This window comes from Diaphorina citri, unplaced genomic scaffold (assembly GCF_000475195.1).
Source record: "Diaphorina citri unplaced genomic scaffold, Diaci psyllid genome assembly version 1.1 scaffold240, whole genome shotgun sequence".
NCBI classification, from domain to species: domain Eukaryota; kingdom Metazoa; phylum Arthropoda; class Insecta; order Hemiptera; family Psyllidae; genus Diaphorina; species Diaphorina citri.
The window spans coordinates 8494-22664 of NW_007377677.1; the positions used below are offsets into that span (position 1 = coordinate 8494).

General features: G+C 34.8%; 2 protein-coding genes and 2 long non-coding RNA genes across 4 annotated transcripts in view; 1 reads left to right on the forward strand and 3 right to left on the reverse strand.

Moving 5' to 3' along the window:
* Positions 1 to 1815: 1815 nt before the first annotated feature.
* LOC103506507 (PC4 and SFRS1-interacting protein-like) overlaps positions 1816 to 14171 on the reverse strand; it is a 15209-nt gene continuing 2853 nt past the window's right edge. Inside the window, exons 2-4 of the mRNA XM_008470896.2 lie at positions 7546 to 7880; positions 3685 to 3991; positions 1816 to 3376 (exon numbers count right to left, since the gene is read on the reverse strand). Coding sequence (XP_008469118.2) covers positions 1816 to 3376; positions 3685 to 3991; positions 7546 to 7880 — 2203 coding nt within the window. The remainder of the gene's footprint in view (positions 3377 to 3684; positions 3992 to 7545; positions 7881 to 14171) is intronic.
* Positions 6610 to 7371, forward strand: LOC113466287. Its single transcript, XR_003390729.1, has 2 exons — positions 6610 to 6728; positions 6891 to 7371. It is a non-coding gene; the product is annotated as an uncharacterized LOC113466287 (long non-coding RNA).
* LOC113466285 lies at positions 8430 to 10007 on the reverse strand. Its single transcript, XR_003390727.1, has 2 exons — positions 9741 to 10007; positions 8430 to 9630 (listed from the first exon to the last, which is right to left on the reverse strand). It is a non-coding gene; the product is annotated as an uncharacterized LOC113466285 (long non-coding RNA).
* LOC103506503 (COP9 signalosome complex subunit 9) lies at positions 11076 to 12642 on the reverse strand. The gene is made up of 3 exons (XM_008470891.3): positions 12393 to 12642; positions 11825 to 11897; positions 11076 to 11367 (listed from the first exon to the last, which is right to left on the reverse strand). Exons 1-3 carry the CDS (start codon positions 12459 to 12461, stop codon positions 11330 to 11332), a joined length of 180 nt encoding a protein of 59 aa, XP_008469113.1. The 5' UTR covers positions 12462 to 12642; the 3' UTR covers positions 11076 to 11329.

The window sequence follows — 14171 nt, forward strand, 5'->3', positions numbered from 1 at the left end:
TTCGGGTCACTTTGCTAAGGTCTTATCGTCCCGAAATCGAAGAGGAAGACAGGATAGTCTGAACTGAACTTGTACAAGAGGCGCGTTTTTCTGAACAATTCAAAATATCGTCTGAATAAATTATTTATTCGGGTCACTTTGCTAAGGTCTTATCGTCCCGAAATCGAAGAGGAAGACAGGATAGGAGAAAGCCAGCCGTTCCGAGAACGAACATTATCCGTTCAGGATATAATCCGCCCCGGGCGGGAATCGAACCCGCCGCCTAGAGCTTACAAGGCAGACGCACTACCAACCAAGCTAACTAAGCTGGCTAAGCAATCCCTTGTAATATTAATAGTTCAACTTTAATAACACACATTCTTCAGTAGTCAAGACAACTTGATCTGTTGTACTCTCAGGAATCCGTTTTCATGTGAACACGTTTAATTTTCTTTGTCTACATTTTACCATAACCTTGTTATTATCAACATAAAACATGTTTTCTACTGGTGATCCAAAAGTCTCAGAACGAATGAATAGCTCTGGATAGAATCTTGAAATTTAGACTGTTTTGAAAATTTTGGCTCTAGTACCCATTTATATTTTTAGCTGGATTAGTTCCCCACATAGGCATACAATTTGCCTATACCCTATAGCCAGCTGTAAAACTTTAAAGACTTTCAAAAAATTTCTACCACTAAAATATAGGTAACAGCTATCTATGTAGCTATCCCAGGACTTGAGCTCTGTGTAAATTTGTAAGATATCACAATGTATCTTCCTTTTTATTTCAAACTGAAGGTTAGGAGTAAACATGAAATCTTTTTGTATTGTACGCTTATTTTTTTCTTCTCTGTGTAGAATTTCACAATGTTCAAATGTATTATTTTTTTTTTTATTAGTTTTTATTCGCCCCCAAATGTTGGAGTAGACAGATCTGTTTGTCAAAATAGTAATAGTAATCCAGCCATTAACGAGGTCGGAGTTTTTGCTGGACTTGATTTGGTATATGAATGGGACCTAATTAATTACAACACAGCTTGGTTAAATTCCGGCCATTTTTCTGATTCATTTGGTTTTCTGTAACTGTCTATTTAAACTTCTGACGTTCGCCCGCCTCCCGGCACACTTAACGTAGAAGTACAAAATGCCAGGTTTGCTTTCAGTCCCAAGATGTCCAATTGCTTCGATTCCACACCTTTTTACTTTTTCTACGAACAACATTTAAAAACAGTTCTGTCCTATTTCCGATGTTGATTTTTGATCACGTGTACAGTTTTGCATCAAATAAGTTGTTTTCATGTAAAATAAATTAAATTAAATTTGACAATAGAACAAAGTAATTTTTTCCTTTTCCCTCTTTTTTATACAGATTCTTTCAAAGCTTTTAAGCAAAAACACGAAATTCTTTTATTTCATTTGCAGGTGACCCGCCCTTAAAAAACGCCGTTTTATAACGCCGAACCGAATGGTGCAACTTCAAACACTATTGGACTTACAGTTGAAAAGTTACGATAGGATTGACTATTCACATGCATTTAGAGATGTATAAAGATTCATTGAGCTAAAAAAATGAACTACTCTTTTCAATGAACTAGATCCTCAAGAGTAGTTCTTTCAAAACGTGTAACTCGCTCTTTAGTTCCCTATACAATAAACAATAACCACCTGTATGCTGTACGAGACCGAGAGTTTTCTGTCTTTTTCTTTCTACATTTGAGTGAGAGAGATGGCGTTTTTCGTCAAAAATGGCAGAGACAAAAAACGCCGACCCCGTTTGAACGCGGGAGAAGGCGAAGAGAAAAAAAAAGGAAGAAATCGTTCTTTAGTTTTTACTTACCTGGCAATCAATCTGCACGTAAACACAATCTGAGGATTTCTCAGCAGAACAAATTGATTCAGCTTCATGTGATATAATTCAGACATAATCTGAACTGCACTGGCCAGATCTTGTTCCGAACAAGAACTTTGTTGGTTTTTGTTGAAACTTAAACACTGCATAAGTTTCATATGCAAGAGCAAGGCTTGGCATTCCTTCTGGAATAATTCTTGTACCAGATCATTTAGTTGGGCTTCAGTGAGATCATTACTTAGGCTTATGTTAGATGGCATCTCATTGTTAGATCCATTTGAAAGAGTTTCATCAACAGCCTTCGTAGACTGAAGTCCTTGGAAATCTACAGCAACCTTGATGTTACTGTCAGTTGAATCACTGATTCTTTTGGTAATATCTTTGGTTTGATATGGATTTCCATTATTTGGCTCTTGGTAATCATGTCCATTACTTTTCTCAAGTCTGCCATTAAGAGCACCCTGCGGCTCTATGTTTTCGTCAGGTGTATTTGTAACCTTTACATTTACACCAGTATGTGTTGCGGTGTCAGTTGTATGATCATTCTTAATATCATAAGAACAGCTTGCATTACAATCCAACACCGTCATGTGACTACTGAGACGTGAAGCCTCTGGTTTTGTTGTCACCACATCTTTACAAGTTGTATCAGTTAGCTTTGGTATACCATCCTTATCATTATTGAGATCAGTTTGCTTATTATTATCAGACTTGCTCTCGTCCATAACTTCAAGTACATGTTCATCACTACTTGTTAATTCTTTGGTTGATTTCTTTGGATCAATTTCCTTACTCGACTCGGCTTTTATATCAGTTGATGTTTGTGTACTTCGATTTTCTTCATTAGCTCGCTCTGTTTCTGGCTGAGGATTTTCCAGCTTATTTCCCTGTTTGTTTTCCAACATTTTCGTAATGTGGTTGTTGATTTCATTCAAATCGAGTTTTAATTTTCTTTTGTTGAAATAGTTCATGTATTTTGCAAGAAGCTTTTCATTGTTGAACAAAGGTGACAGTCTCTGGACACCACTATTAGCATTATTGGTAGAACAGACGGAATTTTGTTCTGTTGGTCCAGGACTTTTTTCAGTGGATTCCTGAACTTCACGCTTTGGTTCAGATGTTATAGAAACTTCATGTTTTTCTTCAGCAGAGTCAGAAACTTTATGAACCTGTTCTGTTGATTCTTCATGGAATACTTCTGTATCAGAAACTTTATTCTTCTTTGGCTCACTCAGAATATTACTCTCTGCATTTGTAACAATATTTTCAAGTATGGTACTCGTCATTTTTTCCTCCCTGGCAATGTTTTCAAAAGTATTCTGGAATTGTGGATCAAATTTTTCAACAACTTTGGTTTCTACACCTACTTTTTCTTCCTCCTTTCTTTCTTTGACTGATGCAATCTGACAGTTTGATATTTCAACAGATTTTGTTCTGCATGATCTCCTTGGGATATTACTTGCTTTAGTGTCTTTAGCATTTTGAGATACTGTAGTTGTTCCATTCAATTCAGAGCCATTGGGCAGTTCAATGGTTGGTGTGCTCCTGAAAATATCAATAAAAACGAAAGTTAGAAATTGGTAATAAATAAATCCTTACTAATTTATTATGATTATTTTTAATGTCCATGCCAAAAATTCACAAAACGTGGGTCAGACAAAACAATAAGAAGATACCTCTCATCACACTATGGGTGGGAATCAGTGAAATACTTACATCATTTGGGCCTTGCTACTCTGAATAATGACATCAATATTTATGTCCATGCCAAAAATTCACAAAACGTGGGTCAGACAAAACAATAAAAAGATACCTCTCATCACACTATGGGTGGGAATCAGTGAAATACTTACATCATTTGGGCCTTGCTACTCTGAATAATGACATCAATATTATTTTGTACTTCATGAGGCACTGGTTCTCCCTTGATAATTTTACATCTGATAAAATCTACAATGCACAAAACAAAGGTCTTCCACTTGACAGGATCTTTGCTATAATCAGGCAATGTAGATAGGATATCCTTAGTTAAAACATCACTGATATGCATTCGAACAGGAATATTTTCAGGTGTGCTGCATTCAAGGTAGAGTTCAGAGTCAGTGAAAATTGAGAAGTCTACAGATTTTTGATTTTTCTTTGGTTTCTTGCTCAGAGCACCTGAAAGATCAAAGAAATACAAGTTGAAAGAGTATTATTAAAAAAAAAAAAAAAAAAAAAAAAAATTCACATCTAGCTATGTATCAAAAGCTGGCTAAGCAATCCCTTGTAATATTAATAGTTCAAGTTTAATAACACACATTCTTCAGTAGTCAAGACAACTTGATCTGTTGTACCCTCAGGAATCCGTTTTCATGTGAACACGTTTAATTTTCTTTGCCTACATTTTACCATAACCTTTTTATTATCAACATAAAACATGTTTTCTACTGGTGATCCAAAAGTCTCGGAACGAATGAATAGCTCTGGATAGAATGTTGAAATTTAGACTGTTTGGAAAATTTTGGCTCTAGTGCCCATTTATATTTTTAGCTGGATTAGTTCCCTACATAGGCATACAATTTGCCTATAGCCTATAGCCAGCTGTAAAACATTAAAGACTTTCAAAAAATTTCTACCACTAAAATATAGGTAACAGCTATCTATCCCAGGACTTGAGCTCTGTGTAAATTTGTAAGATATAACAATGTATCTTCCTTTTTATTTCAAACTGAAGGTTAGGAGTAAACATGAAATCTTTTTGTATTGTACGCTTATTTTTTTCTTCTCTGTGTAGAATTTCACAATGTTCAAATGTATTATTTTTTTTTATTAGTTTTTATTCGCCCCCAAATGTTGGAGTAGACAGATCTGTTTGTCAAAATAGTAATAGTAATCCAGCCATTAACGTTGGAGGTCGGAGTTTTTGCCGGACTTGACTTGGTATATGAATGGGACCTAATTAATTACAACACAGCTTGGTTAAATTCCGGCCATTTTTCTGATTCATTTGGTTTTCTGTAACTGTCTATTTAAACTTCTGACGTTCGCCCGCCTCCCGGCACACTTAACGTAGAAGTACAAAATGCCAGGTTTGCTTTCAGTCCCAAGATGTCCAATTGCTTCGATTCCACACCTTTTTACTTTTTCTACGAACAACATTTAAAAACAGTTCTGTCCTATTTCCGATGTTGATTTTTGATCACGTGTACAGTTTTGCATCAAATAAGTTGTTTTCATGTAAAATAAATTAAATTAAATTTGACAATAGAACAAAGTAATTTTTTCCTTTTCCCTCTTTTTTATACAGATTCTTTCAAAGCTTTTAAGCAAAAACACGAAATTCTTTTATTTCATTTGCAGGTGACCCGCCCTTAAAAAACGCCGTTTTATAACGCCGAACCGAATGGTGCAACTTCAAACACTATTGGACTTACAGTTGAAAAGTTACGATAGGATTGACTATTCACATGCATTTAGAGATGTATAAAGATTCATTGAGCTAAAAAAATGAACTACTCTTTTCAATGAACTAGATCCTCAAGAGTAGTTCTTTCAAAACGTGTAACTCGCTCTTTAGTTCCCTATACAATAAACAATAACCAGCTGTATGCTGTACGAGACCGAGAGTTTTCTGTCTTTTTCTTTCTACATTTGAGTGAGAGAGATGGCGTTTTTCGTCAAAAATGGCAAATCAAAAATGGATTTTCAGATTGTAAAAAAAAAATCGTCAAAAAAAATTTCACGAAAAAACACTCGTACCGGGCCTAAGGCGGGTGAAAAACAGAAAAGAAAAAGATAATAATAAAAGATTCAATTTGAATTCTTTTATTATTATCTTTTTCTTTTCTGTTTTTCACCCGCCTTAGGCCCGATTCTAGGGATGGGAATCGAAACAAAAGTATCGATTTTCAGAATCGATTTCATATCGAAACGTAAGTATCGATACACGAGATCGAATCGGAACCAAAGTATCGATATTTTGAAAAATCGATTTTAAAAAATCGGAAAAAATGCACTATGTAATATTTTAGTATTAAGGAGCGCGGTAGCGCTCCGCCCCGCCAAGTCAAGATAGATTATATTATACGCTATCCAAAGCTAATTAGTATATAATTATGTTAAGGTAAAAGTAGATAATTCGGAAATTATGTATTATTACCGGTAATTGTACACATTTACCTGAAATTACCTGTAGATGTTCTGAAGCGGTTCCGAAACTATGGCCACTAGGGAGTAGAAATTTTAAACTCTTAAATTTGAGTCGCATACATCTCAAACCTTCTTCATCGAGGTCCTCATAAAAAAATCACTCAGGATTGAATATTTACATGCCTATTTATAAATAAAAAAACTAGTAAAATCCCTTCACACAGGGGAGTATCGAGCCCGTAACTTTTCAACTGTAAGTACAATAGTGTTAGAAGTTGCATCATTGGTTTCGGCGTGAAAAATCACACAAGAATGACTTTTTGACAGCTCAAATATCTTTAACAGAAACAGTTGGAGGCTTTTCAAAACCGGTATTTTTTCTTGAATTCGCCAAGTCTCGAACCCCTAACTCCTTAACTGTGAGTCGGACAATCTTGAAAGTGGCACCAATCGATTCCTCGTCAAAATTACTTAATAATGAATGCCCGAAAAGTGTACTGGGGACTTTTAAGGGGCAAAAAACGGGCACGTTTAGGTTGAACACCCTGTTCCTAAATAACCTCCACACGGACGAAACCTTTTACGGCCACTGACACTAAAAGCACGAAGTGGATTATTCTAGCTAATAATTGAACACGTAATCCTTTAGAACCATTATCTTCGATATATTTGACTCATAAAATAGAATACAATTTAATCACCTAAGCTCACACTGTGTTTTGGTACTCATATCACCGAGTTGTAAAAAAAAAGGCAATTCAAGTAGGTAAAGTAGAATTTTCACAATGATGGTTTTGTGTTTTTATACATTGGGTTGTCTGGTACCAAAATGGCCTAGAAGAGGAACTTGGGGCCCTTTTGAGCCACTTTGGTATACGGAGGGACCCTCGATTTAGGGGAGAGAGTGGCCCCTTGGCAATTCAAGTAGGTAAAGTAGAATTTTCACAATAATGGTTTTGTGTTTTTATACATTGGGTTGTCTGGTACCAAAAAATGGCCTAGAAGAGGAACTTGGGGCCCTTTTGAGCCACTTTGGTATACGGAGGGACCCTCGATTTAGGGGAGAGAGTGGCCCCTTTATGAAAGTCACGTAAATGAAATATGAACCTTGAACCTACTACATATTACTCATAACAATGGATTTTATTAATGATAATCCAGATATTTTCTATTCGGTTTCGATGAAACGAAATCTATAACAAAGGATTGCTCCCCTTGGTCTTTGTTGTATCAAAATTCTACTGTACCTACCGCCTACTTACAAAATGACTGTGCTTTGACATTCAAAAACTATCGTAAGTGCCAAGCTAAAACAAAAACTTTCAAAAAAATATAATTAATTTGGTAAATTTAAATTTATAAATTCCCTACTTTGTCAACTGAAGAGCCCACAGAAAAAAGAGTGAGCGTACAGTGGCGAGAAAATTGGTTCCTACACCGAAATATCTTTTTTTTTTTTTTTTTACTGCTAAAGGTCTTATCCTCCAGTCATAACAGGAGTAACCCTGAGGAATCTTTAAATAACTACTACAAACTCCGCTTTTTATGATAAGTAAGCAAACTACAAACATATTATACTATACCTTTATCAGAGCTACAGGAGGATATTTTTCTCTTGTTATTTTTCACATCACTCTCCTTCATGGTCTTATTAGCATCAGCACCATCTCTTTTATTTTTGTTGGAATTTCTCTGATGCTTCTTGATTTTCTCACAGCTAAACAGCTTGTTGTTGACATCTTGTTTTATTTCCTTCACAGCAGTCATATAAGATTTCAGTTTTGATTTGGGAATGTTGTTTTTAATACTTTCATATTTGGTTACATTACATGTAGGCACAATTGCACAATCATGAGTTCCATAGAAGAAAACTTTGTACTTTTCATTGTCAAGAATCTCTATGATTTTGGCTGGCCAGATGGGGTATCTTTTCATTTTAGTCCGCTCCGGACAAATGTATGGTAATTTGGTAATGAAACTATGCCATGATTTATTACCAAAATTACAAAATATTCTTTCCGTGTGCTCTCCAGTTAATACAGTTTGTGGTTACTAACAGGGCTACGCTCTTTCCCCCAAGCCTAGGCTAACCCTGTGTATAACCACAACCACAAGACACTAGGTAGATATATTTCGTTATACTTAGTAGTTATTTACAGTTTGGGTAAGGCACTAACATAATGCACACTATTCTTGTACTGACTATAAAATACGCTGTGTTCACACATACGCGAGTGATCAACATCGAATTTCAAATGGTCTTACGAGTAAAACCTTGGTCCAATATTTTCAGAAGCGGTACAATACTATAGCGATGTTTAGCAGGATGACAATTAATTGATTTGCATTTGCAAATCAACGGGAAAAACCAATGTTTGTAAACGCGAATTTGCTTCACTTCATCGTAAAGCCTTAACACACTGTCAACAATACATATTTCGAGGGTACAATACTATAGCGATGTTTAGCAGGATGACAATTAATTGATTTGCATATCAACGGGAAAAACCAATGTTTGTAAACGCGAATTTGCTTCACTTCATCGTAAAGCCTTAACACACTGTCAACAATACATATTTCGACATACATAACAATAAACTGAGATCCTTTTAAGCCAAATAAATGGGTTTTGAAAGTCATTCATTTAAAATAATTCAATGCCACCTAAAATGAAAAAAAAAAATACCTTTTTTGTCTGATAGGTAATCTTTGCTTAGCTTTACCCCTTTGAACACTCCCCCACTCTAAACTAACACTACGACTTACAACAAATAAAACATAGAATTTACCCCACTCAACTATAAAATAAAAAATAAGGTAGGAATCATAAAATAAAATACCTATGTAAAACATATAAAATGAATAAAATAAAATTTGCAAAAAAACAATTCGTAACATAAATATTTCTCCAAAATCGTCAAAAACTAACTAAACATAAAAACACCTTTAAAAAATAACTTGAAACCTTAATAAACAAACTTGAATAGGTGGTAGAATAAAATAAAAGTTACGCGATACCTTCAAACATAACAAACAGGAAATGAAAACAAGGTACATGTGTTTCGAAAAACTATGTACCTATTGGGATTTTGACTTTCAAAACAAGCAACAACAAAAAATTGTTTTCTAACCATCAGTCTCTGCAGCCTTGTGGATATCACGCAAGATATTAGGGACTATGCCAAGGCCACAATCACAGTTTAAACTCGGTTTAAGTTTTAACTCTTGGATTGAGCAATCTGATTGGCTGAAAGTTTTGGAATCAACCAATCAGATTGGATAGGTAATCCAAGAGTTAAACCAAGTTTAAACTGTGATTGTGGCCCCGGCCTTAAGATTCTTCAATTTGATTTCATCAGTGCTAATAAAATACTGTGATTATTTACTCATTATCCCATTAATGTTCGATTTGACTTGGTTTTATCAGTACAGTAGAACCCCGATTTTACGAACCTCGGATATATGAACCCTCGATAATATGTTACTAAGAGGACAAAAAAATCAATAAATAAGCATTTACTGTCGAAAATTTGCCATGTTTTCTGTGTTTTCTTATGTAACCCCTATTTTATGAACGGTCCCAATTAGTTCATAAAATCGGGGTTCTACTGTACTATTTCTATAATTACTTACTCCTCTCTGACAGGGTCAAAGTAAAACAACTATACCTTGATTTTATGAACGGTCCCAATTATTAGTTCATAAAATCGGGGTTCTACTGTACTATTTCTATAATTACTTACTCCTCTCTGACAGGGTCAAAGTAAAACAACTATACCTTATTCTCTAAATATTATTTCGAATACATTGTTCGGCCAGGTAAATCATATCGGACCAAGTCATATTCTTGGTTTCCTTGTGGAACTTGGCCAGCGCACGATTGAACTGATCGTAGAAGTTTTCGCTGGTCTTGAAGTCAAACACAGTGCATATGTATTGAAGAAATCTGACTGCCGTTGCTTCCAAACTCTTGGCATGGAAATAGCACTGGGATCTGGCATTGGTGGGGACGCTGTTGTTATTCTTGTCCACCAGATCTTGAGAACAGCTGAAACAGTAGAAATAATTGTTAAATTTTCTTCAGTCCAAGTTACTAAGGTCGAGTTTTACCACCGTAGATTATCTCAGGATTATGCCATTTTATTTTGCTGACGGATTTAAAAAATTCAAAATTTCCCGCCAATCAATTTAAACTGCCATTGACTGCCACCATATTTTTTGTTGCCATGGCAACGATAACAGCAAACACCTCACTGACCTCACTGTACATCAACAACCAATAAAAAGAAATAAACACCATTTACCTAAATAAATTTATTTTCTTAATTAAATATTACTAGGTATTAATTGTGTTTGAAGATATTTCAGTTAGCCCTTTTGTTTCTGTGTGACTTCCAAAACATAAGAAGGCCTCACATAGATGTCTGATTACATCAACAACCAATAAAAAGAAATAAACACCATTTACCTAAGTAAATTTATTTTCTTAATTAAATATTACTAGGTACCTATTAATTGTGTTTGAAGATATTTCAGTTAGCCCTTTTGTTTCTGTGTGACTTCCAAAACATAAGAAGGCCTCACATAGATGTCTGATTGGAATAATCATTAAATACTGAACACTTCAACTCAATGAAGGATTTCTCATAAACCATCAAACAACCAAAGCCAGAATGGTGCAATCTTCTTTAATATATGAGATATTACTTTATCTACACTACTATTACTTCACAATGTTTGTTATTATTGAGCTAATTGTAAATATTTACAAGATTATCACATTTCCATTTGAACATGGGATTTTACTCACAGAAATATTGATTTATTTATTTCTAATGCAGCTAGAATATATGAGAATATTTTTTGGTAGAAAAGGTAATTTAACAAGAAAAGAAAACAGTATCATTGTTTCCATTATTTTAACATTGCCATCTGCTCTAGGAATGCTGTATATTTTACTGTGGCAATCCTATGTATTGAGATTAGAAGTCATACTCTGTTCAATTCAATTATTTTTTCAATTCACAGAATTTATCTGTAGCATTTTATGTTTTACAAGTTTCTTTGTGAAAACTGAAGAATACTAAAAGGCAGGAAAAGTTAAAAGACAGGATTCCATTATTTTTATATACTTTATTACCTATTAGATATTATTTTTTTCTCTGTACATATGTATTTCTAAATGACAATATTTTATTCTGTAAAGAAATCTAAGACAATAAATTTAATGATCTCACTGTGTTTCTAGTCATATAATATGTGTTCCAATAATAGTGTTCTTTCAATTTCTTAGGTATTTTTGTCATAATTTTTGTTTGGTGTATAAACAGAGAACATTAGATGAAGCATAGCAGGGAAGTTGGTCATTCAGTCTAGATCTTCATCATCAAACAAATCCCCAAAATCTGTGAAATAAAAGAAGACATTATTAGACTTGATGTGTTATCTCAGGATTGAATTCAATCCGAGATTCACCTGGATATTAAGATTAAGTATAGGGAGATCCTCATTTCATCTCAATCCCGAGTTGGTAAACTGGTAGGGCTGATTGAGAGGCTGACAAAAAACTTTGATGTGTGTTTACACACAAGAGAGTCATAGGAAAGTCTCTTGCACAAATAATTTTTGATGTGTTTACACACTGAAAGGCCCACCTTGACGAGTCTCTTGCACATTGCCAGTGGACACTTGTTTAAGTAATACAAACAATAACAATACCTATGGTGTGTTTTACAAAAGGCTTCATCAGAGATAAAGGAATTAAAAGTGCAGTTTGCAACTTTGGACATATTTTTTTTTTTTTTAATTTCCAAACAATAAATCAGTATTGAACCCATGGTACTGCTAGACTACATTACTTACTATTGAAAAAGTCATTATGGACAGCTTTTTCATTTGCAGCCAAGTCCATTAGTAATGTGTTAGAGCCTCCTGCCTGGAACAAATGAAAATTGAAGAAAAAATTAAGTTGGTGTACCTAGCATATGCCATATTATTATCCTTGGTAAACTTGACTTGATAAGTCCATCATAGAGATAACAAGATAACACTAGATTCCAATTTAAGTGGAGAATGTACTGATATTACATAAGTAAATGACTTCCAAGAAAAATTTAAGTTGGTGTACCTAGCATATGCCATATTATTTTTCTTGGTAAACTTGAGTTGATAAGTCCATCATAGAGATAACAAGATAACACTAGATTCCAATTTAAGTGGAGAATGTACTGATATTACATAAGTAAATGACTTCAGAAGAGGGAAATTCATGGAAAACTCAACCCAGTGACAGGAAAAAATGTCACTATTGTTTCTCATTGTTAGAACTTGGGGAAAAGCTTCAAGAGCTCAAAAATGGTATTTGGATTTGCCCAAATTTAAGTGGTTCAATATTCTATATTTATTTTTTTCTTTCATGAATAAAAGTTACCTCCTCGCACTCCAAATAAGGACCTACTCCTTCAGGAAACATTTCATCAACCACCAGTGAAGGTTTCATTGTGCTTGAAGCCCACGGCGATTCTTCCACCTTTAACTTTTTGCAAGACACTATAACTACTTTATTTACACCCGAATAAAAAAAATTGATATCAGAACGTTTCTACAACTTGAATAGGCAAAAGAATCAAAGAATAAAGTAAAAAACAAACATTTCTAACATAAAAAATTATTAAATTTCAAAAAAATAATTGATCAATTAAATTCAAAAACCAATTTGAAACATTTGAATTTTGCCGCTCTGTTTTGAACTGCCTTCAGAATGCCAAGAGGCGATTTTTTTATGTGATCAAAAATGATTGGGTCGGATCAAGATCGTTTTACACGATGCGACGCGACGTAGGTATCAGGGGTCTATTCCAAGAAGGATCTCGCATTTCTCACTGGGACTTGAACCAGCTGTGTGCGAGCCTACAGCATAACGCATAGCCTACTGCTGGGTTGCCCAATCTTTTTAGAGAAAGATCGACTTGAAAATTCAATACAGGCCGTGGTTATGAACAGGGCTGAGATGAGCTCGGACGACGTGAGATAGCTGTCCCGGCGGCAATTTTTAAAATTCATTTTATATGATCAAAGAATAAAGTAAAAAACAAACATTTCTAACATGAAAGAAAAAATATTATTTAAAAAAAAAATTAATTCAAAAACCAATTTGAAACATTTGAATTTTGCCGCTCTGTTTTGAACTGCCTTCAGAATGCCAAGAGGCGATTTTTTTATGTGATCAAAAATGATTGGGTCGGATCAAGATCGTTTTACACGATGCGACGCGACGTAGGTATCAGGGGTCTATTCCAAGAAGGATCTCGCATTTCTCACTGGGACTTGAACCAGCTGTGTGCGAGCCTACAGCATAACGCATAGCCTACTGCTGGGTTGCCCAACCTTTTTAGAAAAAGATCGACTTGAAAATTCAATACAGTCTTGCGATCGACTTATCTAATGAGAGACTTGACTCTGAATTTGGTCCACAAGTTTGGAGTAATCGGGTGTGTAAGATGATATTGCTAGATTATATAGATACAAACACTATTGGGTGTGCTGGTCGCTATCGACTTGAAATCACTCCGCGATCGACCGGTTGGGCAGCTCTGGCCAAAAGTGTAGCGTTAATATTCGTGTGTCGTGTAGGTTGTTGCTCTTGACGTTCGCGCGCCTCCTTCATGTTCTGTACCTAATAAAAGCTCATAAGTTAGTCATAAATAAAATAAAGCACATTATAGCCCGCCTAGTTAGCTTGGTTGTAAGCGCTCGATCGCGCCATTTTTATTTTAAACAAATAAGGTTCGTTCTCGGAACGGCTGGCTGCTGGCTTTCTCCTATCCTGTCTTCCTTCTCTCTTTCGGGACGATAAGACCGTAACAATTACAGTTCCCTCTATTAAACCTCTTTGAAGAAAAAAGTCCATTATAAAATATACTTGATGTGTGTTTACACACAAGAGAGTCATAGGAAAGTCTCTTGCACAAATAACTTTTGATGTGTTTACACACTGAAAGGCCCACCTTGAGTCTCTTGCACATTGTCAGTGGACACTTGTTTAAGTAATACAAACAATACCTATGGTGTGTTTTACAAATGGCTTCATCAGAGATAAAGGAATTAAAAGTGCAGTTTGCAACTTTGGACATTTTTTTTTTTTTTTTTTTTTTTTTTTTTTTTTTTCCAAAAAAAAAATAATTTTTAACCCATTGGTACTTCAAAATAA